General features: G+C 34.6%; 1 protein-coding gene and 1 long non-coding RNA gene across 2 annotated transcripts in view; one reads left to right on the top strand and one right to left on the bottom strand.

Moving 5' to 3' along the window:
- Me1 (malic enzyme 1) overlaps positions 1-27,319 on the bottom strand; it is a 200,663-nt gene that overhangs the window by 30,788 nt on the left and 142,556 nt on the right. Inside the window, exons 8-9 of the mRNA XM_004860271.4 lie at positions 13,291-13,388; positions 10,637-10,750 (exon numbers count right to left, since the gene is read on the bottom strand). Of these exons, the coding sequence (XP_004860328.1) occupies positions 10,637-10,750; positions 13,291-13,388 (212 nt within the window). The remainder of the gene's footprint in view (positions 1-10,636; positions 10,751-13,290; positions 13,389-27,319) is intronic.
- Positions 1-27,319, top strand: part of LOC110344997 (uncharacterized) — a 68,717-nt gene that overhangs the window by 13,524 nt on the left and 27,874 nt on the right. Inside the window, exon 2 of the long non-coding RNA XR_002388011.2 lies at positions 759-903. This is a non-coding gene — a long non-coding RNA (uncharacterized LOC110344997). The remainder of the gene's footprint in view (positions 1-758; positions 904-27,319) is intronic.

Here is a 27,319-nt window from a genome sequence, read left to right as displayed (position 1 = left end):
ACATTATTTGTATGTTCCAATATTAAAATCATTTTTCATATTGTGACAGAGAACTCTTATTGTCCATCAGCATTCTCTCTTTTCATTATTTATTTAGATTCTCTCCTTTTTAAATTATAATATTTCCCAGTTTGTGCCTGCCTCATGGCTACCTTAGTCTTCTTGCAGCTTGGAGTGGCAAAAAATGATTTTATGTCCAAAGGGATGGAAAAGAAGTTCTGTGTACAATTTCTGGGTTGTATCTATAAAAAGGAGTAAGGAACCCTACCTACATGCATTCTGAAAAACTTCTCTGCACCCTGAAAAGGATGTTGGGCACATTTGAAGTCTCTGGTCTACCTACTTCTCTACTGTTAGATGCACAAAGAAAAACTCCTCCATCTTCCCCCATTTTATCTTACTTAAGTCACACATTCTAGGGTCACCTTATATAGAATTTAACCTAAAATCTAGTTCCTTCATTTCATATATCTGAAAATAGTATATTCAAACTCTGGGTATTCGGACAAGCCATTGTCTTCCAGGAAATCCAGGGTACAAAACAATGAAAGCATGAAAATACCCACTCAATTTTTAAAGCTCTGCCATAATGTGAATTCTATCATCTTTCTCCACTTAAGCAATTCTTTTAAAAATTCTGAACCAAATCCTTGCTTACTGTAATTTAATACAATTTTTGTTGAACTTTGTATAATTGCCTTTAAATAATTTTTGCACTTTTGAAAACCAGTATTTAATCACATCTACTCCTTTCCTAGGTGAGGAATCCAATGTTTCTAATCTGCTTTTATGGGGCCATTTCTCTTCTCTACAATCAACAAGGTGGCTCCTCCCTGAGCTCTCAGATTTTTGTCATCCTTCAAATACAACAGGATTAAGAATTATACTCTACCAAAGAAACAGGTAACATTCTGTATGGGCAAGGATGTTGCTTTCCATCAATGTTCTATTAATGCCTTCTAGCATGATGTACTAACAGTAAAATATTATAATTAATCTTTACCTAGTGGTTTACTTTAAAATAGAAAGGAAGAAACCTACCAAAAAGATCATGAGAAAAAAATAACTTTTCTGAAAGCATCAGGGTTATTAATAAAACAGGAATAGAAAATAGTAAATATAGCTTTAGGAAATATGCCACCCACTTTCTAACTGTAAAAACATGCTTGGACTCACCAAATAATAAGATTCCACACAATCTATGTAAATGAAATAGATGAATTAGTAGCTCACAGCGAAAGTTTGCTGTTAGTAAATGAGTGGATGTTCCCAGGGTGAGATAAGAACAAATTGCTGACTATTCAATTAATGACAAACAGCATGAGAATTAAAATATATCCAAACTGCTTTTAAGTACTGTATACAATTTTAAATAAGTTTGCCTATGATTTCCATAAAGTTAGAAATCTGTTCCTTTTCATTAGATTATGAAACCAAGAAGTAACCACTCAAATGAAGAAATAAAACTAGCATAAACATCTTTAGGATAATTTTCTTAGCAGATGAAATAACCAAATTCAAACTGGTATGATATGGGGTGCACTAAAAGTAGGGTATAAATAAGAGTCTATTCATATTGATTATGGACCTAAAAATTCATAGTGCAAAATGAATTTAAAAGATGTTGAATAATCTGAAAGTGACAAGGATAACTCTCACTTTCTTAATACAATGATTCAAAATATTTTCTTCAGTGCAATGCCTCAGATTGTACCAGACAGAAAAATTTAAAATGTATTTTATTGTGTTGTCTTTATCACTATAGTCAGTATATCAACAGTTTATTGTAAATTTTGTTGTCTAGGGGCATAAAGAAAAAGTAGCAGCCAGGTGTGATGCTGCACCTATAATCCCAGTACTTGGGAGTTTGAGACAAGAGGATCACCATGAGTCTGAGGTCAGCTAGGTCAAGAGGATCATTGTGAGTCTGAGGTCAGCTTGAGATACATGAGTTCAAGGCCAGCCTGAACTACATAATGAGGCCCTGTCTAGCAAAAAAAACCCAATGTGACAGAATGCATCCTAATAGCTAACAGAAAATAAATTTGTTACTTCTGAAAATCTTGTATGATATTCAGAAAAAAAAGAGAAAGGCTCCACAATTAGACATAGAAAATGCCATCTATAAACAAAAACAGAACACAGAACTAAGACTCAGGACAGTGGCTGAGATTCTTCCACTCATTTATGACCTTGAAGAAGTCCTTTGATAGGTCTCTGGATCTTGGTTTCTCCATCTCCCAAATGGTTTGGATTGGTGGTGATGCCAGTACAAATGAGTGAACCAGATTTGTACTTTCCAAACATAGCATCATTCACCTAAGGAAAAATAAATTCCTGAGCCCAACTTCCAGGGCAAACTCAATACTAATTCATGTCCAGGTCAAGGAATTGGAATCTACACCTATTTGTTAAAGCTTCCCAGATAATTAGGAATGATTAGCCAATTTTGACAATCACTATACTAAATGATCTAGCATATCTCTGCTAGATACACTTGAAAAAATGCATTTTTTTCTGAAAAGTATAAAAGGAAGCATTCTCATGAAGGAAAGCTATGGAATAATATAACCTGGTAGTCAGTGATTTTTAGTTTGATCCTTTTTCTTGGATAACCTGAGATATAATGAAAAATATTTTATATAGTTTATGAACTGCCTGGAATAAGAAGCAAATCATAAAAACAGAGAAGTATATGAAAAGATACCTGCTTTATTATAAACATTTACTTTATTAATCCTAGTAACCACTGGCAGCTCCTCCCATGGAAGCCAGAACTTGGCCAGAAGACCCTCCATTCAGTAAAACACATAAATTATCCACAGCTTCATTCCCAAAGTTTGATTTCTGATGAGACTGATATTAGAGCTGAGAGGACACTCAAAGAAGGCCAGCAATCATGAGACAGTAACACTAACATTACTGAAGGGTTCTACTTGATTAAATCAGAAGAATCAAAAGATAAACAATTTTAAAAGTCTCCCAAATATTTTCTATACCATTTTCAAAATTGATTTGATGATCTAATTTAAAGAAACTATTGGAATGTGGCGACTATCTCCAAATCTGGAAATATTGATACAACTGCCTTTACTTTTGGAATTCTATTTATTTGTCCAGATTAGTGGCTTATTTTTCTCCATTTTTCAAAAAACCCAATTTGGAATACATATTCTTTATGCCAATTGTTTCAGATGGATATAGGCACATATGGGCAACTTTTCACTCAGAAATCCCAATTTCTCTAGTAGATCCTCTTCCTTCTCCTCCTTCCTTCCTCCTTCCTCTTTCCTTCTTCCTCTTCCTCCTCCCACCTTCCCCCTTCCTTTTTCTTTCTCTTCTTCCTCTTCCTTCTCCTCCTCTTCCTCCTTCTTTCCCTCCCTCCCTTCCCTTCTTTTAAAATGATTCTAATTACACCAAATGCACTAGAGATGTCTAGAAATTTCTTTGTTACATCATTTCTTTTAGTACCAGGGATCGAACTTGGGACCTTGCACTTGCAAGGCAGGTGGCAGAACCACTGAGCTAAATCCCTGGACCCCTGTTACAGCATTTCTTTAGTCTCCCTTCTTTCTTTACTTTGTGCTCATTTTTCTAAGTACAAGGTGAAAGATACAACCAGATTGAGTTATTATCTTTTTGAAAAACACCTCTGTTGTGATGGAGATGAGAACGCAAAGGGGCTTGTTAAGATTTGGGATGATGGTTCACAACTCAGGAAAATAGGATAAGGATATAGTAAGTTAGCTGCAAATTGTCAGTCCTAAGAATGTATTCCTTCCTACACATAACCACTACAAGAACTTTTCCACAAGCGCCTACCTTGAATCCAGATCTGCTTGAAATACCTGCACCATTTTGTTGGCCTGTTTTTACTATTACAACTTTAATTTATCAGAGTTCACTCTGGTTCCTCTTTGGATCTTTAGGTAGGGCCTCCTCAGTGCACTGTTACTATGCAATAATTCCAATGTGGTTATGTGTGATTACTAAAGAATCCAAAGGTATGAGGTGTGATCTAAAAACACAGCGAATGTATACATTTTTAAAAAAATTTATTAAAGTAAAAGACATTGGCATGAATCCACCCCAAAATACTCCCCCTTGCTTAAAACACACTTATCCCATAGTTCTTGCCAGTTTCTCAAGCAGTTTTGGAAATCCTTTTTTGTGAGTCTCTTTTAATTGTGTGGTCATGGCTGCCTTTATATATCAATTGAAAATATTTAACTTTGATGGTCATTTTGATCTTGGGGAAGAGCCAGAAGTCACACAGAGCCAGACCTGGTGGATGAGGACACATGGTAATGTTTCTATGAGTCTGCTTTTCCACTGGATGGCCATTTGCAGCACCATTCACTGTATTTTTGATTGCACCTCATGAACATACAAAAGAGGACTTCCAGAACTGCTTCAAAAAGTGGCAAGAATGAAGTAAGTGTGTTCAGACCAAGGGGGAGTATTTTGAGAGGCATTAATGGCAATGTGCCTTTTACTATAATAATATTTTAAAATTTAAATAGTTATCATATATTTTGATCACCTTTATGTTTTATCATCTCAGGATAGATAAAAAGAAGGTAAATGATGTGATAAAAGTATAACAAGAGGTACAGAACAATTATAATTTAACATACAAGGTGATGAACTGTATCATACTTAATTTTGTATTTTAAATTTTAAAATTCATAAATTTCTATCTAAAATTCTCTATGCATAAGCATTGGCCTCTCTTCTCTCTAGTAACGACATATACATTGATCATACTCTATCTACAATGGAAAAGAGGGAGAAATTGATCAAGCTACATACTTTTCATGAAGTTACAAAATCTCCTAGAGTTAGAATTTTTTTTTCAACCACGGTACACAGAATATATTCACCATCAATTAAAGCACCACAGAGTAGAACCACCATCAAATTCTGACAAAATAACAGGAAAGAAAAACTTTCTCTACACATAGCCTGACATTTCAAGCACTGGATTTAAAAATTACTTTCTCAGGAAGTAACTGTATTGTCAAAACTACTTTCATAGCATATTATATTCCTTTACTTATATCTCTTTCTACAGGGGCTAAACATTTAGATATGTCATAAAATCAAACTAAATGAAGTTATTTAAAATAGAATAAAATAAAACCAAAATCAAAATAACATGTCTATGGTCATATTCTGGATTAGATGAAGCCTATCCTCATGACAGGCTGTTAATATACAACTTTTTGTTTTGTATATTCTGTCTCAGTATTAACTTGGTTTATTAGCAAAAGCCAAAATATATTTATTTAAGGAATAGGTTAAGCCTAGATTGGTTTGTTTTGTGGCTTCCTGTCCTCCCTGAAAATGGTCCAAAGTCATCATTGTGAAATGCAAATATTACTCCTGTTGGCAATGTTGCTTTTTTATCCTCTCTTTATTGCTTTTCTTCTTCCTCTAATTTTTACTTTAGAGCATTTTTATTTTAGGCTAAGTACTGGCTTGTTTATTTTAAAATGTATTAACATTAGTTGTCTAAATGATATATGAATTATTTCCTGGTATTAAATACTGAAGTAAAATATGTGAGTATTATTAGTGACCAAGAAATTTATTTCAATCAACTACTAATATTGTTAATTATTTAAAATATTGATATGCTATAGCATAAACTTTCATTGCACATATGGTTTTGAGGTAAATGATGGGAAATGCCAAGGTTGTGATATTGAAAAAGAAACCAAAATTAATGCTAGAATAACTATGTAGTATAATGGTGATAAAACTCCAAAGACAAGCTGACCACTGTTTACTTTTTAGTTTTTGGTTTTATACCTTTAAAATTTGAAAGAGCTTCAACAAGAACACTGTTTACTTAAAACTTTATGACTCTGCGTATATTATAAATAATAATAAGTTAAAAATAAATGAAATGACTGTTATTGGTTTTCAGGAGATGTTATAAAAGCACTAAGGGTAAAGAATAATAAACTAATCATAAAAGTCTGAAGGCAAGATTATATTGGTTTTCTAGTCATTCTAAAGATTTATTGATTCTAAAATGAAGATCAGTATAAGGATTGTGACTGTATAAAAACATGAAAAAACTGATTAATTGAAAATGTATTTTTTATATTAAATAGTACACAAGCTATTAAATGCATAAAAACCTTTTTAAATGCAACTTTATTTTGGCAAGCATAATATATGTTTCTTTATTTTGGCAAGTCAAAGACATGAAATAAGAATGACTGATTAGGTCTAGCCTAAAAGTGTAGTTATTCCAAGTATTATAATCCTTGGACTTTGGAGACTCAGTCCAGTAAATATATGTTAAAATTATTTGAGCATTTCATATGCTAAAATCTTTTTATTTTATTTTTATTTCATTGTAGTACAAGTAAATAATAATAAAGAAAATATTTTTTTAAAAGTCTTTTTACTTCTATGAAAAAATAAAGCAAAATTTTGTAACAAATTAAAGAATAACGTTAGTTATACACTATGTACCATAATCTTAAAAGGCCAAAATGTTACAGTACAAGTCATAGACAAAAAGACTTACAAAAAAGAAACAAATAGATAATAGCACAAAACTTTCTTTTCAACAAACTAAGAGGACCTAGTGGTATAAATGAAACAAATTAGCATATATATTGAAATTTTTTGAAACCACAGAATATATATAATTTAGGTAATTATTAGAACCTCTCCCTACTTCCTATTTCTCTATCTTCTTTTTTTCTCATGTTTTAAGATTTAATAGAAACTATGTACAATAAATGTTTACTATATTTTATGTAAGAGAGCCACCACAGTAATTTACATAGATTAGAAGATAGAGGGTTAAGGAGGGCCCAGTCCCGTGGGATATTTTCTCAGTGTGTGAAAGTCAGAGTTCAGTTAGGGAAAAGGGTTCAGACTGCCAGATTAAGTGGATGTCAAAAAAAGCTAAAATGAGTCTTTTCTGTCTGTAACTTGTACTCTAACGTTTTGGCCATTAAGATTATGGTACATAGTGTATTAACTACTGCTATTCTTTAATTAATTTGTAACAAAATTTTGCTTTATTTTTTCATAGAAGCAAGAAGTGTTTTTTAAAGTATCTTCATTATTGATGAAAAATCTATGTTTTTATATAAATTTCACATCAAAATGTCAATAAAAAATCACAAAGGAAAACCACAGTACAGACTTCCACTTTTAGAATTCTTGAATGTTTTACATCCCTAAGGACAACACAATTTATACAGTTTTTTGTACGACTCCAACTATTTACGTGCCTCCAACCCAGATCCTTATGTTAAGGTCAGTCCTGTATGCTTAGCTACCAAGGGGACATTTCCATTTTTAACTCCACAGAAACCTCAAACTTGCTCTGTATAAGTCTTAGCTCATTATCTTTCCTTTAAACTAGTGATCTGTTCTTTATTCATTTTTATTTTATGGCTGTATCACTTACTTAGACAACCTCTATCTTATTCCTTCTTCCATATTTAACCAATATCTGAGTATGCCAGTTGTGTTTCCTAAATATCTACTGAATCAAGTTCCTCTCACTGAATTCCATGGTCAAATCACAACTAATTTTTATCTGGAATACTGCAACAGCTTTATAACTAGTTTCTTTATTTTAAATCATGATCCACAATGTCATAAGGATTGTATAAAGTGGTAAACTCCTCTAAACACCATTCTTCAATTGGTCATATTAAAGATTCAAAAGATCCTGTGTGACTTATCATCTGCTTCCTTTCTTTTTTTTTAAGTGTTTTTTAATTTGATTTTATTTATTTTTTTTGGTACTGGGGATTGAACTCAGGTCCTTGTGCTTGCGAGGCAAGTGGAGGAACCACTGAGCTAAATCCCTGGCCCCATCTGCTTCCTTTCTAATCTAAACCTTAAATGTCTCTTACATCAAAATATTTTCTTTTATATGTTCATAGCAGCACAGTTTGTGATAGCTAAAACTTGGAAACAGCCCAAATGCCCATCAACTGAAGACTGGATAAAGAAAATGTGATTTTTTAAATAAAATGGAGTACTACTCAGCCATAAAAAATGAGAAATTAGAGACATTTATAGCTAAATGGATGTACATTGATGCGATACTCTTAAGTGAAATAAATAGGACACACACGTATAAATACCAAATAGTTTCTCTGGTGTGAGAAACTGAAAATGTAAATAAGGACTAAAACGTATCATAGGTAATGTGAAAGAGGAAGAAAAGGGGCAAAGGGAAAGGGGAAGTGGGAGGGGTAAGGGAAAGGAAAGAAGGGAATGGAATTAATATGAGAAAATGGAAAAATAGGAACAAAATCTTTGTAAATAGGGAGGGCTGGAGGGGTTGAAGGGAGGGCTGGGCAAGGGTGAAAAATAAGAACCAAGAGAGATTATGTAAAGGTGCAAATTTCCAATGATGAATGTCATTATATTGTATACCTGAAATGTACCAATGATTAGAATGAATAATTGATAATGCAAAATAGGAAGAAAAGGTCCAAAGGGGTACGGGTAGTGGGAGGGGCAGAGGAAAGGAAAGAAGGGAAAGGAAAAATGCTGAGAAATGGAAAAAATGGAAATAAAGTCTTTGTAAATAGGGAAGGGTGGGCTAGGAATAGGGAAAAAATAAGAACCAAGATGCATCATGTAAAGGTACAAGTTCCCAATGAAAAATGTAAATGTGGTGTATACATCAAATTTACCAATAAAAGAACTTAAAAAAATATTTTCTTTTGCACATGCAGGTTCTTCTGCCTAGAAACCCATTCATTAATTTCTTGATTTAACAGAGTACTGGTTTTTAAATATATACTAGACATTATATAGGATTTTGAAAATCATCTTTAGCTTCAATCAAAATCTCAGAGAATTTGTCACCATAATCTCTAGTTTTTATTTCAGATATGGGAAAGTTAAGATATATTAGAGAGATTTTAGATTAACTTCAAATTCTTCCTTTCCAATTAGCTTAAGAAACACCTTGTCTCTGGATCTTCCTCAGTACTTCCACCCTTCTCTTTAGTGTAGTTAGTAGTGCCAAGCCATCCCTGAGTTGTGGTTTGGTTTTTCAATTATTCTGTGAGCTTCCTGAGTGCAAGAGTCTTACTGCATTCCAGAGTATAGAATAACACCTGACCCAAAAAAATTCCATTCAGTAAATGTCCTTATTTTATGACCACAACATATGTCATGTGATCACAGCCAAAAATGTCTATAGTTATACTGATTCTTCAAAGCAATGGCAATTTTTAGGCCAATAAAGTGATACTGAAATTACCTTTATACATATCGTTTGCTATAAAAAGTTACGCATATACTATTTTCTTCCTTTAAGGCAAAATTTGTTACTGCATATTAATTTTTTAAAACATTTTTTCTCACTTTAAAGGAGCACAATTACTAAGAATTTGGAATACATAAAAAGACATTAAAATAAGTTTAGCTCAATAGTGAAGCACTTGGCTAATACGTAAGGCTCAATCTCAACCACAAGGCCCTGGTTTCAGTCTCAAACACTGCAAAAAACAACAATAATAATATAATAAAAAATTTAAAGTCATATGCAATTGATATATTTCCTTCTATTGCTTTCAGATATATTTTAAATCAAAATTTATATAACATAGTGTATTGTTTTCTTCAGCTAGCATTATATTATGAATCCTTTAAAATGTATCATTTATTTCTCTTTGAAAACTTTTATAAACATATATTATACTCGTGGCTATTTTACAATTTATTTCACCATTAACCTTTATTTAGGTAATATAACAGCACTATTAACTTCCATGCTGTGATAACATCCTCATACATAAAATATTGTTATGTATCTCTATAGGATAGATTCTTAGAATGAAAACTACTTGCTCAGAAGCAAAAACTTTTTAAAGCTCTGGATACACATAACAGCTTCCCAGAGAATTTCAAGACACTGGCATGTATGACTTTATTATATCCCAGAAGACACTATTTATCCATTTATCTTCATAGAGAAAGGGGATTTATATGTTTTTCTAGCAATTTAAGGAAGAGTGATTGATATGCACAAGTGGTAGAAGTAATAACAATGCCTTATATCTACATAGCAGCATGGTCAGATACCTAACTAGTCTTATTTAGTTCCACAATAACCCTGTTTAGTAGATACTGTTATGTCTATTAGAGCTGGGGAAACTGAGTACACATAAATTAACATTCGAATTAACATATATTAAAGTGCTTTGCTCAGATTTTTCTATCAAACTCTTAAGAATTTTGTTGTGAGAAAGTAGCATTGAAAGAGTAGCTATTTGATTTTTTTTCCTCCTTGCTTTCCAGCTAGTGTGCAGTTTTACAGCTGTTTAAAAGGTGCTATATCTAAGGGTTTCATCTCTATCAAACTACTTCATTTGGACATTAAAGTTAATTCAAGTAGATTCATAATTAATAGAGTTATGAGGAACCTAATAACTTACAAATTTCCTGAGCCACTGTATTCTTAATTCAGGACAATATCAGTATTTGTATATCTAAATGACATAATCATTCATGTTTAGTGGCTAATTTTTCAACACAACGTAAAGTGAGGTAGTGGAAACAGAAGTAGTCTTTGAGAAGATCATTCAACATAGCAAACTGATTTTTAATTCTGGTTAAGAAGACAAGTTCTTACCTTTACTATTAATCCTTTTGAGTCAACCAACCATATTTTTTTGATTGCTTTCTCCTTGGGCAGACCTTCCTTCTCCATGGCCATAACAATCAGGTGTGCAATCCCTAAGGCAGCCTGAAAAAGAGGTTATGAAAACAAAGGTTCTACAAGTTGTTCTATGTGACCTTATTAAGAGTTACATTTTACCTCTTTTGTCTTTATTAGTAAGGAAGCACAAAATGGTTCTCTCCTGAGCTTAGGAATGGTATTCATTCATTCACACTGAGGGAAAAGAATTTTTGTCACATTTGAGTTGAACCAAACGGGAATTATTTATTCTTCTTACAACAGTACAACCACTACTATTATGTTTTGCTATTTAGCCACACATATGTGTTAACCTTGATTGCCAGTATTTTACTCTTATTAATACAATCAATATTTGTTTCAACAGGAAAATAATGAACTGAAAAACCTTATTTATTGAACTGTAATATTTATTGTTAGGTAAAAGCTCCTCTAATTGAATTTGAGAATAATGCCTGGTCATTTGGATGGCAACTTAACCAATTAAGCAAAAGAATGAAACTAACCCCCCCCAAAATGCATTCCATAGCATTTATTTACTCAATTTACATGAAGACAGTATTATGACATGTCTTGCAAGATTAAAGAAATCAATTTCCTTTGTATTCAGTGAAGTTTGTGATACTGTGTGAAATCACAGTATCTTTTCAGAAATGAACAAGTTCCAGTTTTGTTTTGTTTTTTGCAGGGGGAGGGGGTTTACCAGGGATTGAACTCACGACTTTGCACTCGCGAGGCAGGTGGCGGTACCACTGAACTAAATCCCTATCCCCAAGTTCCAGTTTTGAATAATCCAATCATGAATACTTCTTGGTTGCTGAGCGTCAAGAACTGACCTGTGCCATTCATCAAAAACCTTTGAAAATTCAGAGGCCTACTAAAATTAAATATAGAAAGTGTGATTATAAAAAAGAGGCAAATGCTTATATATTTTTTAAATTGTTATACTAAAAGACATTGCCTATAATCACCCTCAAAATGCTCCCCCTTGATTCAAACACACTGATCTCATTGTTCTTGCCACTTTCTGATGCAGTTATAAAGGTCTTTTTTCTTGAGTGTCTTTACGTTGTCATATCTGCCTCCATGTCCCGAATGGATGGAAAATGTTTACCTTTTATGGTCATTTTAACTTTAGGTAAGAGCCAGAAGTTACACAGTGCTAGACTGAGTGAATAAGGTGGATCAGGATACACTGTAATATTATTATGAGCCTGCCTTTCTGTCGGATGGCACACAATAGCAGCATTCACTGTAGTTTTGATCATACCTCCCAAAAACACTCACAAAGGAGGACTTCCAGAATTACTTCCAAAAGTAGCAAGAATGATGAGGTAAGCATGTTCAAAGCATGGGGAAGTATTTTGAGGGGATTAATGGCAATGTGTCTTTTACTATAATACATTTTTTCTAATTTAAGCATTTACCATATATTTTGATCACACCTCATATGTAATACCACATAAAATAACTCAAATGTTAAAGATGTTATTTAAGCTTGATTTTTATTTAAAGTTGAAAGTGAATATCTGACTTACATTCTGAATATTTTTGCATATTTATATATTGGCAGAAGTCCTAGTTCCTATATTTAGTCTTAAGCAAAAGGAACAAGCAAAATAAAAATTAACACAACATATATACATTTCTAACAAAAGCAATATATGTTGCATGTAATTGTATTAAATTTTAAAATCTGAAGTATGTAAACTTTAGAATTTTAATTTAATACAATTACATAAATAGCCACAAAATATTTCACCATTTATAACATTCTATAACCTTTATATACGGATCTTGACATTTTTCCCACAAGAAAGCTAATTTTTTTTTGGTACCGGGGATTGAACTTGGGTCCTTGTGCTTGCTAGGCAGGCAGTGGAACTACTGAGCTAAATCCCCGGGCTGAAAGCTAATATTTAAAATTCTATCTTGAGGGTGCATTACTACTAGGGTCTAGTTTCCTCTTTCAAATGACTATAGACAATAGCAGGAAACAGCATAATTTGGTCTTGGTCTTGCTGCAGTCTCCTCCTAATAATTTAAAATGTTTGGTTCTTTTTCATACTAACAGTTATAGTATATTATAAGTCTCTAATTTAAAATAAAAATTTCACAAGTTGTTCTATATATTCTTATTAAGAATTACATTTCACTTTTTTTGTCTTTATTTTTTCTTAAAAACACATAGTTATATATATACACACTGAGTCATAAGTGTAATTTAAAAAAAATTCTGATGCTGGAGGATACTAATATATTAGCTTAACTACCTAAAGGTTTTTACATATAATCATACATTTTTTCTTTCATGACACCTTAAATATGTATAACAAAAACCTATGGCAACATTTAATAATCTTAAATTTTAATTAATTGGAAAAAATCTTTATACATCATACTAATAAAGTCTCCTATGAAAAATCAATATGCCTCAATACTTCATTTGAGACTCCAATAAAGCCTATAGTTGTTGTAATATACTGAAATAAAGAGTGCTTCAAACCTTGAATTAATAAGTAATTAAAAATAATTATATGTTCATTAGTTTAGGAGAACATGAGTACTGTATTGTACAAGGCAGGTACCTCTCCAGCTCCTTGGAATAATATTGTTTGATCAGATAGTTTGTTCTTGGTTATTCGAAGAGCTGCAAGGAGACCTGCAACTGCAACAGATGCTGTTCCTGAAACAAGTAATAAATATCCTTGAGTAATTCTCAGATAGATCCTGTCAAGTTCTAAAGCTTTTATCCACACCTTGAAATCGTCACACAACAGGTTACCTGGTACAGCAAGAGAACTTGTGGTTGTCTGACCCTGTGGTTGCATATGAGGTGAAATTCTCAGGTTACTGACATCAATTTTAAGATAGCAGCTTACTACTGTCCTTGAAAATTTTCCAAAAAGAGAATTCTGTAACTTATTTTGATGATGCAATGCATAAGAGCACTGGATGCTTATGGATTCTTATGTGGACTGCAGCTCAACGGTCAAAGAATTTAGAGAAATAATTTGTATGTCAGTTTCCTCACTTGTGAAATAATATTACTCTATGAGATAAAAAAGAATAAGTGCTATTAAACTGTTCCACCTATTTACTTTTGAGACTTTGAAATCTTTTGCAGATTTCCTTTACACAAAGGAGGTAAATGCTTTCTTATAATGGTGGTAGTAGTGATGTTTTTTATATATTTGGAACTTAATTTCTCAATTTGAAAAGTTAAGAGTTAATAACAATTAAAATGTGATTTTACTTCATTCTTCAATAGACTTTCTAAATATGATAATCCATGATGAATCCCATAGATGCTAGATAAAATTAATGTAAGATTTACTTAAGACAAAAATTGTGTTTCCCTCATCACACCTCACAGGCATAGAAATTGCACCAGTTCTAATTATATTGCCTTCACCATATAAACTTTCACAGATCACAGAGTAGTTCTCTTGCTTTGAACATAATTATACAACTCAACTTCCTTATGGTTCACTCCTGAAATTAAACCTTACAGCTTCTTTCAGTTCTTCCAGCTGTATCTATATTTTATCCCTCTAAAGGAACATTCCCTCTATAATGTTTCCTAGATCACTCAGTTGAGTAGTAGCTTCCTAAACTTTAAATATCCTTATTTAGCCAAAACCTAGATCAGAATAGATTGGGTGAATGACACAATGATACAGAATTATATATGCCAAGGACTAAATATATTCAAAATTTCACTAACAACATATTTGTTCTTTTCAATCTTTTGGTTCATTTCCTTTTTTAATAGTCATAAATAAGACCACAATAAATAATAATTGTTGAAGGCCTAAATGTTTCTTGCTTTTTATTTATAACATAATAAGGATTGTCGAAACAAAACTCTTGCAATCTTGAGCCATCACTACGAATAATTCACTGTGATAAGTTATATATTATGCAAATGCCACTCCTCTATACATAATTTAAAATGAAAGTCTGTACAAAAATATAGTTGCTCCGTGTAGGGAAGATTCCATGACATGATTAGTCAATACATCAAGACAGATTCACTAGAATTGTTAAACAGATGAAAGAATTCAAATTGGAGAGTCACAGATATTCAGTTACTAGATAGAGCATTATTCAAACAGTATCTCAGTCTGTCTCCATCTCTGCTTCTTTCAAAGGAAATTCACCAGAAGTTTAGACGTGAGGAACTGTATGCTTCCTTCCAGCTCTGAGACTGTATGATTTCAAGAGTTTCTACAGATTCTATGAACACTACCAGATTTAATCAGTTGAAGAGTAAAAGCTAAAGTATTATCAGTAATTACTGTATTTGTATTATTACTCTGACTGAACTGATATTTCTAATTAAGCAAACAGAAAATATTCCAAAATAGTTTAAATACTTAGCTATAATGTGGTGACTTATTTTCATATAGTATGATTGCTGTATTAAAACTCAAAATGCCATAAATTCAGACATATTACCACAAATAAAATAAAGTAAGTCTACTTTATCATACTGGATATCAGGGCCTTAGGCTTAAATGTATTTTCCACATTTCCTGAGGATATAATGAAACCTCTAATCTCTTCATAAAATTAATAAAATTAGAAAGACATTTCCATCACTACCAAAATTTAACTTGAATATGCTCCTTGTATGGGGCTTGACACTACTCTGATTTAAATTTCATTGTAAAGAAGGGAGTAAATGTGGAATTTCATTAAAATGTGAGATTTAAAATAAATTATTCCATAATAGCTTTTGTTTTGAGGTGAAAAACTAAAATTTTAGTAAATCAGAGAGACTTATCTTTGGACTAGTGGTTTTAAAGAGGGCTAAATATTTAGCTCTGTTAACAGGATATTAAAGACACCAAATCTTGCTTAAACTTTCATTTTTTTTTCTTTTAAATTCTTTTATTGGTACATTTTAGGTATACAATACGTTTACATTTATCATTGGGTGTTTGTATCTGTACATGATGAATCTTGGTTCTTATTTTTTTTCCCATTACCTGTGTGCCTTTCACCCCCTCCACACTTCCCTATTTACATAGATTTCATTTCCATTTTTTTTCTTTTCTCATAATTTTTCCTTTCCCTTCTTTCCTTTCCCCTTCCCCTCCCACCACCCCTACACCTTTCGATCTTTTAAGATTTCAAATTATCAATTATTCATTTTAATCATTTTCATCCTTATTTACACTTTCAGTTTCTCACACTAGAGAAACTATTTGGTATTTACATGTGTGTCCTATTTATCTCACTTAAGAGTATGGCCTCAATATGCATCATTTAGCTATAAATGTCTCTAGTTTGTCATTCTTTATGGCTGAGTAGTACTCCATTTTATTAAAAAACCACATCTTCTTTATCCATTTTCCAGTTGATGGGCACTTGGGCTGTTTCCAAGCTTTAGCTATTACAAACTGTGCCACTATAAACATGGGTGCACATATAGCACTGTGGTATGATTCTTTTAATTCTTTGGGGAAGATACGCAGCAGGGAAATAGCTGGGTCAAATGGGACCTCTAGCCCTAGTTCTTTGAGGTATCTCTATACTAATTTCCATACTGATTGCACCAGCCTGCACTCCCACCAGCAATGAGGAAGGGTTCCTTTCTCCCCACACCCCCACCAGCATTTGTTATTGGTTGATTTCTTGATAGCAGCCATTCTTTCTGGGGTGAAGTGGAATCTCAATGTTGTTTTCATCTGCAGCTCTCGAATAACCAGTGATGCTGAACATTTTTTCATATATTTATTTGCTGCTTTTACTTCTTTGTCTGAGAAATGTCTGTTCATTTCAGATGCCCATTTTTGAATTGGGTCTTTGAATTTGGGGGGTCTGATTTTTTTTCAATTCTTTATATATTCTAGATAGTAGACCTTTGTCTGAAGTACAGCTGCTAAAAATTTTTTTCCCACATTGTAGGTTGTCTCTTTTGTTTAAAATTTTAGAAACACAAAGAGGTTAAGTATTCCTAATAAAAAAATTCAAGACCCCAAATGCTCCAAAATCTGAAAAATTTTTAGCACTGACACCACACTGTAAGTGGATAATTCCATACTTGACCTTATGTGACAAGTTGCAGCGAAATGTAGGTGCACTAAAAATGCTGTATGAAATTGCTTGCAAGCCATGTGTATAAGATTATATGAAACACAAATTAACATTTCATTATATATGTAATTTATATATATGTAAATACATATTCCCCAAACCAGAAAACTCTAAAATCCAAATGCTCTGTTCCTAAACATTTTGAACAAGAGATACACAACTTGTATTTGTGTGTAATATGTTTTTAACCTAAACAGAAGTTACTAGTTGTGCTATGCTTTTGCTACTGTTGCAAATATCAGTCTCATCTTTTATCAAAGAATGACCTCGACCTATGCAATATTTGTTAAATTTAATTAGAATTACCACATATAACTAGTAAATGAGAACAATACAATGAAATAATTACAATCCATGTATGCTATTAAATAAAAAGATCAGATGATGTACAAGAATGAGAAGTAGTAGAAGGAAGGGTCAATTTACCAAGGCAGCACTCAAGGCCTTTAGAGCATCCAGCACCTAAGCACAACACTGAGAGACTAATGTGAGAAGTCCTGGACCTCAGATGGGAGTGCAACTGAGAAAAAAAAAACATGTGTAAGACATGAAGGGAGGGCTGACTTCCTATTTAAAATGGAGAATGAAAACAAATTAGTATCCTTCTCCCCGACAACCAACAAACAACACTAAAACAGTAATAAATGAGAGAGAGAGAGACTCCCCAGAAGAGGGTAGCAACAAAATTTAAGAAGCTGCAAGGCTCTAGAAGCAAATGGCAACTGACTTAGCCAACTTGAGAAAGATGAATTGTTGGCCAAGAGAGGGAAATGGTTTAGAAGTGATAGAGCAGAACTCTTCAAAGTTTCAGCTACAGAAGGCACTGTAAGAAGCTGGTCAGAAATCTACTGAGAAGCAGTTGGAATCCAGATGTTTCCCTCTACTGCTGGCAGATAGTTTAGAAACACACTAAAGGCTTCTTTTCCAAAGAAAGCCTCTGGATTGTAGAACACCTGTCATAAATGGGTGCTATGATGAAAACAAGATTACGTGAAATTTATATACTCAACATGGAGACCCTCTTCCCCAATCTTCTGCTTTTTAGCTCAAAGAACACTCCTAGAAAGCTAATACTGGCACAAACTTAATAATAGGACAGAGGTTGGAAAAATTCTTCCCATGGAATCTGAACAATGTAAGACAAAAGATCTAAAGAAAGTGACAAGGGAGATTCCCTAAGGAAATGGCCAAAAGAGTTACAATGCATTTTAAACCAAAACCTGTATAAGATTATTTTAGATCATGAATGTAGCACATTTTAAGTACATTTTTCTTTAACCAAATATTTTTCATGAAATAGTATCTTTCAAAAACACATCTGTTTAAAACATTTTTAAAAAGCCCTTCCAAAGATCCAGTGTAAAAATATTTATTTACATGGTATGATTATAACAGTTACATAATTATTTTTATTGGCAATGAAATATAATTTCTGTGCCACAGTGGGGGGAAATATTACATCTGCAGGCATAATGGTAAAAGCATATAGTTTAAAAGGTAAAAAAGAAACATATGGAGAAAATGTGTCATAAGGACACAATTTTGGTATGGAGAAATTCACAAAATCGTTTGTTCATTTCTAGTCAAAACCTCAATAACTCACCAAAGGTTTTCTCGAGTCAGAGATAAGACACATTTTTCTCAAACCTATCTTTATGTTCCCTAAGGCAGTAACACTATGAAATTCCAATGAGGAAATAAGCACTGATATGTGTGCAAATTATATTTTAGCTGGGGTAAACATGAACTATTTAAATGCCTCAGTAGTGCTGAGTTGCAGGGATGGGGCAACATTCTGCTGTATCTTCCGGGTTCCTCAACACACTGCTCTTGGCTCTGTCTCACAGTTTCTGTGCTACAGATATTAATTCTGATATACCTCAGGCCTTGATCTCTAGATTTCTCTCCTTGGTTGATAGGAATTCTCACTTTAAATCCTACTTACTTATTTTGTTTCATGATTTGAATTTATCATTCTTTTTCTTCAACTGAATTCTGATTTTTATTAATTCTGCATAATGGTTCAAAATCATGTAACACTAGTCTTTACGTTCAATATGGACATCTCTGAGAATCACAAATGAAAAAATATAAAGTATTAAAGAAAGGAATAGATTTGTTCAATAGTTTACTGGTAGGCAGTATATTAGAAACCACCTCAAAAATCAAATAATAAGTGATTTAAGTTCAGCGTGATGATTCACACCCATAATTCCAGAACCCAGGAGGCTGAGGAAGAAAGATCGCCAAGTGTTGAAAGCCAGTCTGAAATATATAGCAAGACCTTCTCTCCACAAAAAAAGTGACTTAAAAAGGCCATTCTGCAAATTGTATATGTAGCATGAAAGCCAGCCCTCTATTAAAAGGGTATATCCTCAATTCAGGCTGGAATACATTAAGATTAGGCTGGCTTCCTACAATTCACATTTACTCTTGCTAAATTTCCATCTTATTTTCTTCCCAAAATCTTTCAAATGTTCACTTTCATTAATAAATACTGAAACAGAAATTTAATAAAACATGAATAAAGCAAAGTTCAAATAGCAAGTATCCGAAAACAGTCACTAACGTGAATGATGTAATTAATATTACAATAATTTGGAAAAACACCTGTCCAAGAATTTTAGCATCTTTCAAAATGTATACAAATTTGGAATTTTAAAAAAATCTTAGATTTATTTTTTAAATTTAATTTTATTGGTACATTTTAGGTACACAATATAATGACATTCATCATTGGAAATTTGCACTCCCATGTAATCCATCTCGGTTCTTATATTTTCCCCATTTCCCTACCCCCCCCCTTCAGCCCCTCTATCCCTCGCTATTTACAAACATTTTGTTTGATTTTTCCATTTCCCAATATTAATTCCATTCCCTTCTTACCTTTCCCCAACCTCTCCTGCTTACCCCTCCCTTTGCCCCTTTACTTGCTATTTCACATTATCTATTGTACCATTTAGTCCTTATTTACACTTTCAATTTCTCACACTAGAGAAGCTATTTGGTATTTACACATGCATGTCCTATTTATTTCACTTAAGCATATCACCTCAAGGTGCATCCATTTAGCTATAAATGTCTCTAATTTCTCATTTTTTATGGCTGAGTAGTACTCTATTTTATTAAAAAAACACATTTTCTTTATCCAGTCTCCACTTGATGGGCATTTGGGCTGCTTCCAAGCTTTAGCCATTACAAATTGTGTTGCTATGAACATGGGTGCACATATATCACTGTGGTATGATTCTTTAAATTCTCTGGGTAAGATACCCAGCAGGGAAATAGCTGGATCAAATGGGACTTCCAATTATAGTTCTTTGAGGTATCTCCATACTGATTTCCACAGTACTTGCACCAGTCTACACTCCCACCAGCAGTGGACGAGGGTTCCTCTTTCCCCACAACCCCGCCAGCATGTTAGTGGTTGATTTCATGATAACAGCCATTCCTTCAGTGGAGAGGTGTAATCTAGCATTGTTTTCATTTGCAACTCTCAAATGACCAGTGATGTTGAATATTTTTTCATACATTTATTTGCTATTTCTACTTCTTTATCTGAGAAATGTCTGTTCATTTCAGTTGCTCATTTTTGGGTTGGCTCTTTAAATTTGGGAGGTCTGATTTTTTTAAGTTCTTTATAGATTCGAGATAGTAGACCTTTGTCTGAGAAACAGCAGGTGAAAATTATTTCCCACATTGTGGGTTGTCTCTTCACTCTGTTGGTAGTATTTCTTGCTGTGCAGAAGCTTTTCAATAAGGAGAGATCCCACCTGTTGATGGTTTGTGCTAATTCATGGGCAACTGAGGTTTTGTTCATAAAATATTTTCCTTCACGATGTCTTTAAGAGTTCTACTTAGATGCCAAATCGGCCCGCTGCAGACAGGCAGGTCTGCCCACACCCTACCAAGGTCCCCAGTCCAACGGAACACACGCTGAATTAGCCCGCTGCAGACAGGCAGGTCTGTGCACAGCCTACCGAGGTCCTGGGTCACACGGAAGACACAGAATCACCCTACTGCAGACAGGCAGCCACCTGGTTCCACACTACAAAGACACAGAGGACACCAGACCACCAGACCAAGGTACTGAGTCCCACTGTTCCCAGCCCAGAGGTAGGGGCTTCTGAGCCATTGTCCCATTGCTCCTGGTCCAGAGGAAGGGGATTCCCGGTCACCATCCCTCCCGCTGCTCCCAGCCCAGAGGAAAGGGCTTTTGGGACACCTTCTGTCCTGCTGCTCCTGGCTCAGAGGAAGGGGCTGCCGGGCCACCATCCCTCCCACTGCTCCAGGCCCAGAGGGAGGGGCTTCCGAGCCACCATCCCACTGTTCCTGATCCAGAGGAAGGGGTTTCCTGGCCACCAAACCTCCAGCAGCTCCCAGACCACAGGAAAGGGCTTTGGGATCACCAGCCCTACCGCTGTTCCCGGCCCCTGTACAACCTCTCCCAGCTCAGAGGAGGTAATTTGTGCAGGTGCTAACAGCCCCCTGGCCCAGCTGAAATGAGAAAACATGTAAATAAGTTTCAAAACTAAACTTCCAGATCACCTACAGCAACCCCTAAGGGAAATGAAATGGAATACTCTGATACTCAACCACCTGGACCCACTGAACTGGCAACAAAAGGGGATCTGGAAAAAATGAAATCAGAAATAATTTCTCAGATAACAGGAGAAATTGTGCCCTTAGTGCAAGACATGATTAATAAATCTAGAGAGGAGCTCAGGAACATGATGGAATCCCAACATAAGAAACAAATGGAATCCATAAAACAGATGCAAATAGATTTCCAGGACATGAAAAACTCCACTGAAAGTCTACACAGCAGAATGAGCCAATGTGAGGACAGAATTTCAGATATATAAGATAAGACTGCAATTAGTGACCAGGAAAAGAAAAATTGCTTCAAAATTATAAGGGAACATGAGAAATCAATCCAGCAGCTGCTAGATGATGCAAAAAAGAATAACACAAGACTGATTGGGCTCAATGAAGAAACAGGAGAGAGTGCAGATGACATAAAAAATCTCTTCACAGAAATAATGGCAGAAAACTTCCCAAGCAGGGGAAAAGAGCTTGACATACAGATAAGTGAGGCATATAGGACTCCAAATAGCCTTGATCAAAAAAATCTACATATAGGCATATAATTGTTAAGATTCCAGAAACACAACAGAAGAACAAAGTTCTATAAGCAGTCAGAGAAAAGAAACAAATCACATACAAAGGAAAGCCCATCAGAATCACAGCAGACTTCTCAACACAAACCATCAAGGCAAGAAGAGCTTGGAGTGACATATTCCAAGCCCTAAAAGAAAACAGCCTCCAACCCACATTGATGTACCCTGCAAAACTATCTTTCAAAATGGATGGAGAAATAATCTTATTTCTCTTTCATGACAAAGAGCACCTTAGGAACTTTGTGAATACCAAACCAGCACTCCAAAGAATTTTACACAATATCCTAGGAACAGACACTGAGGGTCACAACCCCAGGAAACAAAGCAGAATGAACCCAACTGGCATGACAAGAAATTCAATGTAAAGGGGGAGAACCCAACAAAAAGAAAAAGTCATGGCAATGACAAGTCAATACATTTCAGTTATAACCATCAACGTTAATGGTCTCAATTCACCAATCAAAAGAAATAGACTGGCCAAATGGGTCAAGAAGCAAAATCCAACAATATGCTGCATACAAGAAACACACTTAATTCAAAAGGAAACTCATAGACTGAAAGTGAAAGGGTGGAAAACAATACTCCATGTGAAAGGAACCCGAAAAAAAGCAGGAGTAGCTATCCTCTTTGCAGATCAAGTAGATTTCACACCAACACTGATTAAGAGAGAAAAAGGAAGACAAAACATCCTTGTAAAGGGAAGAATCCAACAGGAAGAGATGACAATCATAAATATCTATGCACCAAACACTAGTGCGCCCAACTATATAAAACAAATATTAATGGACATGAAAAGTCTTATATGCACTAATACAATTGTAGTGGGGCACCTCAACACCCCACTGTCACAGATAGATCAACTAGACAAAAAATAAGTAATGAAATACTAGAACTCAATCAAACTCTTGAACAAATGAACTTAACAGATGTTTACAGAGTCTTCCACCCCACAAAATCAGAATACACATTCTTCTCAGCTGCACATGGGTCATTCTCAAAAACAGACCACATACACATAGAACATGTTTAAGTAAGTGCAAAGGAATTGAAGTTATCCCCTGTATATTATCAGACCATACTGCGATGAAATTGGAGATCCACAGCAAAAGAAACAAAACATTTCATAAACACGTGGAAATTGAACAACACACTTCTGAATAACCAATGAATGGGTCACAGAGGAAATTAAAGAAGAAATCAGACAGTTCCTTCAATTAAATGACAATGACAATACAACATATCAGAATCTATGGGACACAATGAAAGCAGTCTTACAAGGGAAATTCATAGCAGTGAATACACATATTAGGAAAACAGAACGAGCCCAATTAAACAACCTGATGCTGAACCTCAAGCTTCTAGAAAGCAAAGAGCAGGACAACCCCAACTCATACAAGGGAGGAAATTATAAAGATCAGAGGAGAAATCAATGCAATGGAGACTAAGAGAATGATATAAAAAATCAATGAAGCCAAGAGTTGGTTCTTCAAAAGAATCAACAAAATTGACAAACCTTTGGCCCACCTTGTCAGAAAAAGGAAAGAAAAGGCCCAAATCCATGAAATTAGGAATGAAAAGGGTGAAATGACAACAGACCCAGCAGAAATCCAGAGGATCATCAATACCTACTTCCAGAACCTATATGCCAATAAGATGGACCACACAGAAGAAATGGACAGATTCCTAGATACATATGAATTAACAAAGTTGAACTAAGAAGACCTAAAAATTCTGAACAACCCAATATCAACCAATGAAATTGAAAATGTAATTAAAAACTTATCAACTAAGAAAAGCCCAGGCCCTGATGGCTTCACTGCTGAATTCTACAAGACATTTAGAGAGGAACTGCTGCCACTATTGTTTAAACTCTTCAATGAAATTGAAAGGGAAGCAATACTCCCAAATTCATTCCTGGAAGCAAGCATCACCTTGATCCCAAAAGCAGAGAAAGACCCAACTGAAAAAGAGAACTATAGGCCAATCTCACTAATGAACATAGATACAAAAATCCTTAAAAAGATACTGGCAAACAGAATGCAGAAGATCATCAGGAAGATCATACACCCTGATCAAGTGGGGTTCATCCCAGGGATGCAGGGATGGTTCAATATACAAAAATCAATTAATGTAATACACTATATCAATAGAGCCAGGGACAAAAACCATATGATTATCTCCATAGATGCAGAAAAAGCATTTGACAAAATCCAACATGCATTTATGATAAAAACCCTACAAAAAATTGGAATAGATGGTCTCTACCTCAAACTGATAGAAGCCATCTATGAAAAACCAACAGCCAATATCATACTAAATGGTCAAAAACTGAAATCCTTCACCTTAAAATCAGGAACAAGACAAGGATGTCCACTATCACCACTCTTGTTCAATATAGTTCTGGAAACATTAGCCACGGCAATTAGACAAGAGAAAGAAATAAAAGGAATAAAGATAGGTAATGAAGAAGTCAAACTGTCATTTGCAGATGACATGATACTCTATATAGAAGACCCCAAGAACTCCACCAAAAGTCTTCTAGACTTAATCACCAAATTCAGTCAAGTAGCTGATTACAAGGTCAACACACAAAAATCAATAGCTTTCCTCTGCACCAATGACAGACTCACTGAGAGAGAAATAGGGCAAATAATTCCTTTCACAATAGTACCCAAAAAACTGAAATACCTAGGAATCAACCTAACAAAAGAAATCAAAGACCTCTTCTCTGAAAACTATGGCACTCTGAAAAGAGAGATTGAAGATGATATCAGAAAATGGACAGACATCCCCTGCTCCTGGGTAGGAAGGATTAATATAGTGAAAATGGCCATACTTCCAAAACTGCTATATAGATTTAATGGAATTGCAATTGAGATCCCAGCAGCATACTTCATGGACATTGAGAAAACAATCCAAAAATTCATTTGGAGCAACAACAGACCCAGAATAGCAAAAATAATTCTAGGTAACAGAGACATGGCAGCGGGTATCACACAACCTGCAACTATACTACAAAGCTACTGTGATAAAAATAGCTTAGTACTGGCAAAGAAACAGACCTGAGGACCAGTGGAACAGATTAGAAGATGCAGAAACAACGCCACACACACTCAGCCATCTCTTCTTTGACAAAGGAGCCAAACACCCTCACTGGAGGAAAGATAGCCTCTTTAAGAAATGGTCCTGGAAAAATTGGGCTTCAACTTGCCAAAGATTAAAAGTAGACCTATATCTCTCACCATGCACTAAACTAAAATCAAAATGGATTAAAGATCTAAATATTAAAATAGAAACTCTGAACCAGTTGGAACAGAGGTTAGGTAGAACCCTTGAAGACATCGGTGTAGGAAAAGATTTTATGAACAAAACCTCAGTTGTCCGTGAACTAGCACAAACAATCAACAAATGGGATCTCTTCTTATTAAAAAGCTTCTACACAGCAAGAGAAACCACCAACAGTGTGAAGAGACAACCCACAATGTGGGAAAAAATCTTCACCTGCTCTTCCTCAGACAAAGGTCTACTATCTCAAATCTATAAAGAACTTAAAAAGATCAGACCTCCCAAATTTAAAGAGCCAATCCAAAAATGGGCATCTGAAATGAACAGACATTTCTCAGACAAAGAAGTAGAAATAGCAAATAAATACATGAAAAAATGTTCAACATCACTGGTCATTTGAGAGATGCAAATGAAAACAATGCTGAGATTCCACTTCACTCCAGAAAGAATGGCTGCTATCATGAAATCAACCAATAACAAATGCTGGTGGGGCTGTGGGGAAAGAGGAACCCTGCTCCACTGCTGGTGGGAGTGTAGACTGGTGCAAGCACTGTGGAAATCAGTATGGAGATACCTCAAAGAACTAGGACCGGAAGTCCCATTTGACCCCACTATTCCACTGCTGGGGATCTTCCCCAAAGAATTAAAAGAATCATACCACAGTGATATATGTGCACCCATGTTCATAGCCGCACAATTCATGATAGCTAAAACTTGGAAACAGCCTAAATGCTCATCAACTGGAGACTGGATCAAGAAAATGTGGTTTTTTTATAAAATGGAGTACTACTCAGCCATAAAAAATGAGAAATTAGAGACATTTATAGCTAAGTGGATGCACATTGAGGCGATACTCTTAAGTGAAATAAATAGGACACACATGTGTAAATACTGAATAGTTTCTCTGGTGTGAGAAACTGAAAGTGTAAATAAGGACTAAATGTATAATAGTTAATGTGAAATAGGAAGAAAAGGGGCAAAGGGGAGGGGAAAGTGGGAGGGGTAGGGGAAAGGATAGAGGGGAATGGGATTAATATGAGAAAATGGAAAAATAGGAACAAAATCTTTGTAAATAGGGAGGAATGGAGGGGTTGAAGGGAGGGCTGGGCAAGGGTGAAAAATAAGAACCAAGAGCGACTGTGTAAAGGTGCAAATTTCCAATGATGAATGTCATTATATTGTATACCTAAAATGTACCAATGATTAGAATGAATAATTGATAATGTAAAATAGGAGGAAAAGGTCCAAAGGGGTAGCTGTAGTGGGAGGGGCAGGGGAAAGGAAAAAATGCTGAGAAATGGAAAAATGGAAATAAAGTCTGTAAATAGGGAAGGGTGGAGGGCGTGAAGGGAGGGCTAGGAATGGGGAAAAAATAAGAACCAAGATGCATTATATAAAGGTACAATTCCCAATGAGAAATCTAATTGTGTTGTATACCTACAATGTACCAATAAAAGAATTTAATACAAAAAAAAAAGAGTTCTACTTAACCTCTGTTCCAGCCGGTTCAGCGATTCTGTTTTAATATTTAGATCTTTAATCCATTTTGATTTAGTTTAGTGCATGGTGAAAGATACAGGTCTAGTTTTAATCTTTGCAAGTTGAAAGCTAATTTTCCAGGACCATTTATCACAGAGGCTATCTTTCCTCCAATGAGGGTGTTTAGCTCCTTTGTAGAAGATGAGGTGGCTGAGTGTGTCTGGAGTTGTTTCTGCATCTTCTGATATGTTCCACAGGTCCTCTGCTCTGTCTTTACCAGAACCATGTGGTTGGTTTTTATCACAGTAGCTTTGTAGTATGGTTTCAAAGTGGGGATTGTGATACCCCCTGCCATGTCTCCGTTGCCTAGAATTGCTTTTGCTATTCTAGGTCTCTTCTTCCAAATGAATTTTTGGATTGTTTTCTCAAGGTCTGTGAAGTATGCTGCTGGGATTTCAATTGGGATTGCATTGAATCTATACAGCAGTTTTGGAAGTATGGCCACTTTCACTATGTTGATTTTTCCTACCCAGGAGCAAGAGATTTCTTTCCATTTTCTGATATCATC

Source organism: Heterocephalus glaber, unplaced genomic scaffold (genome assembly GCF_053883595.1).
Source record: "Heterocephalus glaber isolate CG9 unplaced genomic scaffold, H.glaber_assembly_v1.0 deba00001523, whole genome shotgun sequence".
NCBI classification, from domain to species: domain Eukaryota; kingdom Metazoa; phylum Chordata; class Mammalia; order Rodentia; family Bathyergidae; genus Heterocephalus; species Heterocephalus glaber.
This window is presented reverse-complemented; position numbering and strand designations above follow the sequence as displayed.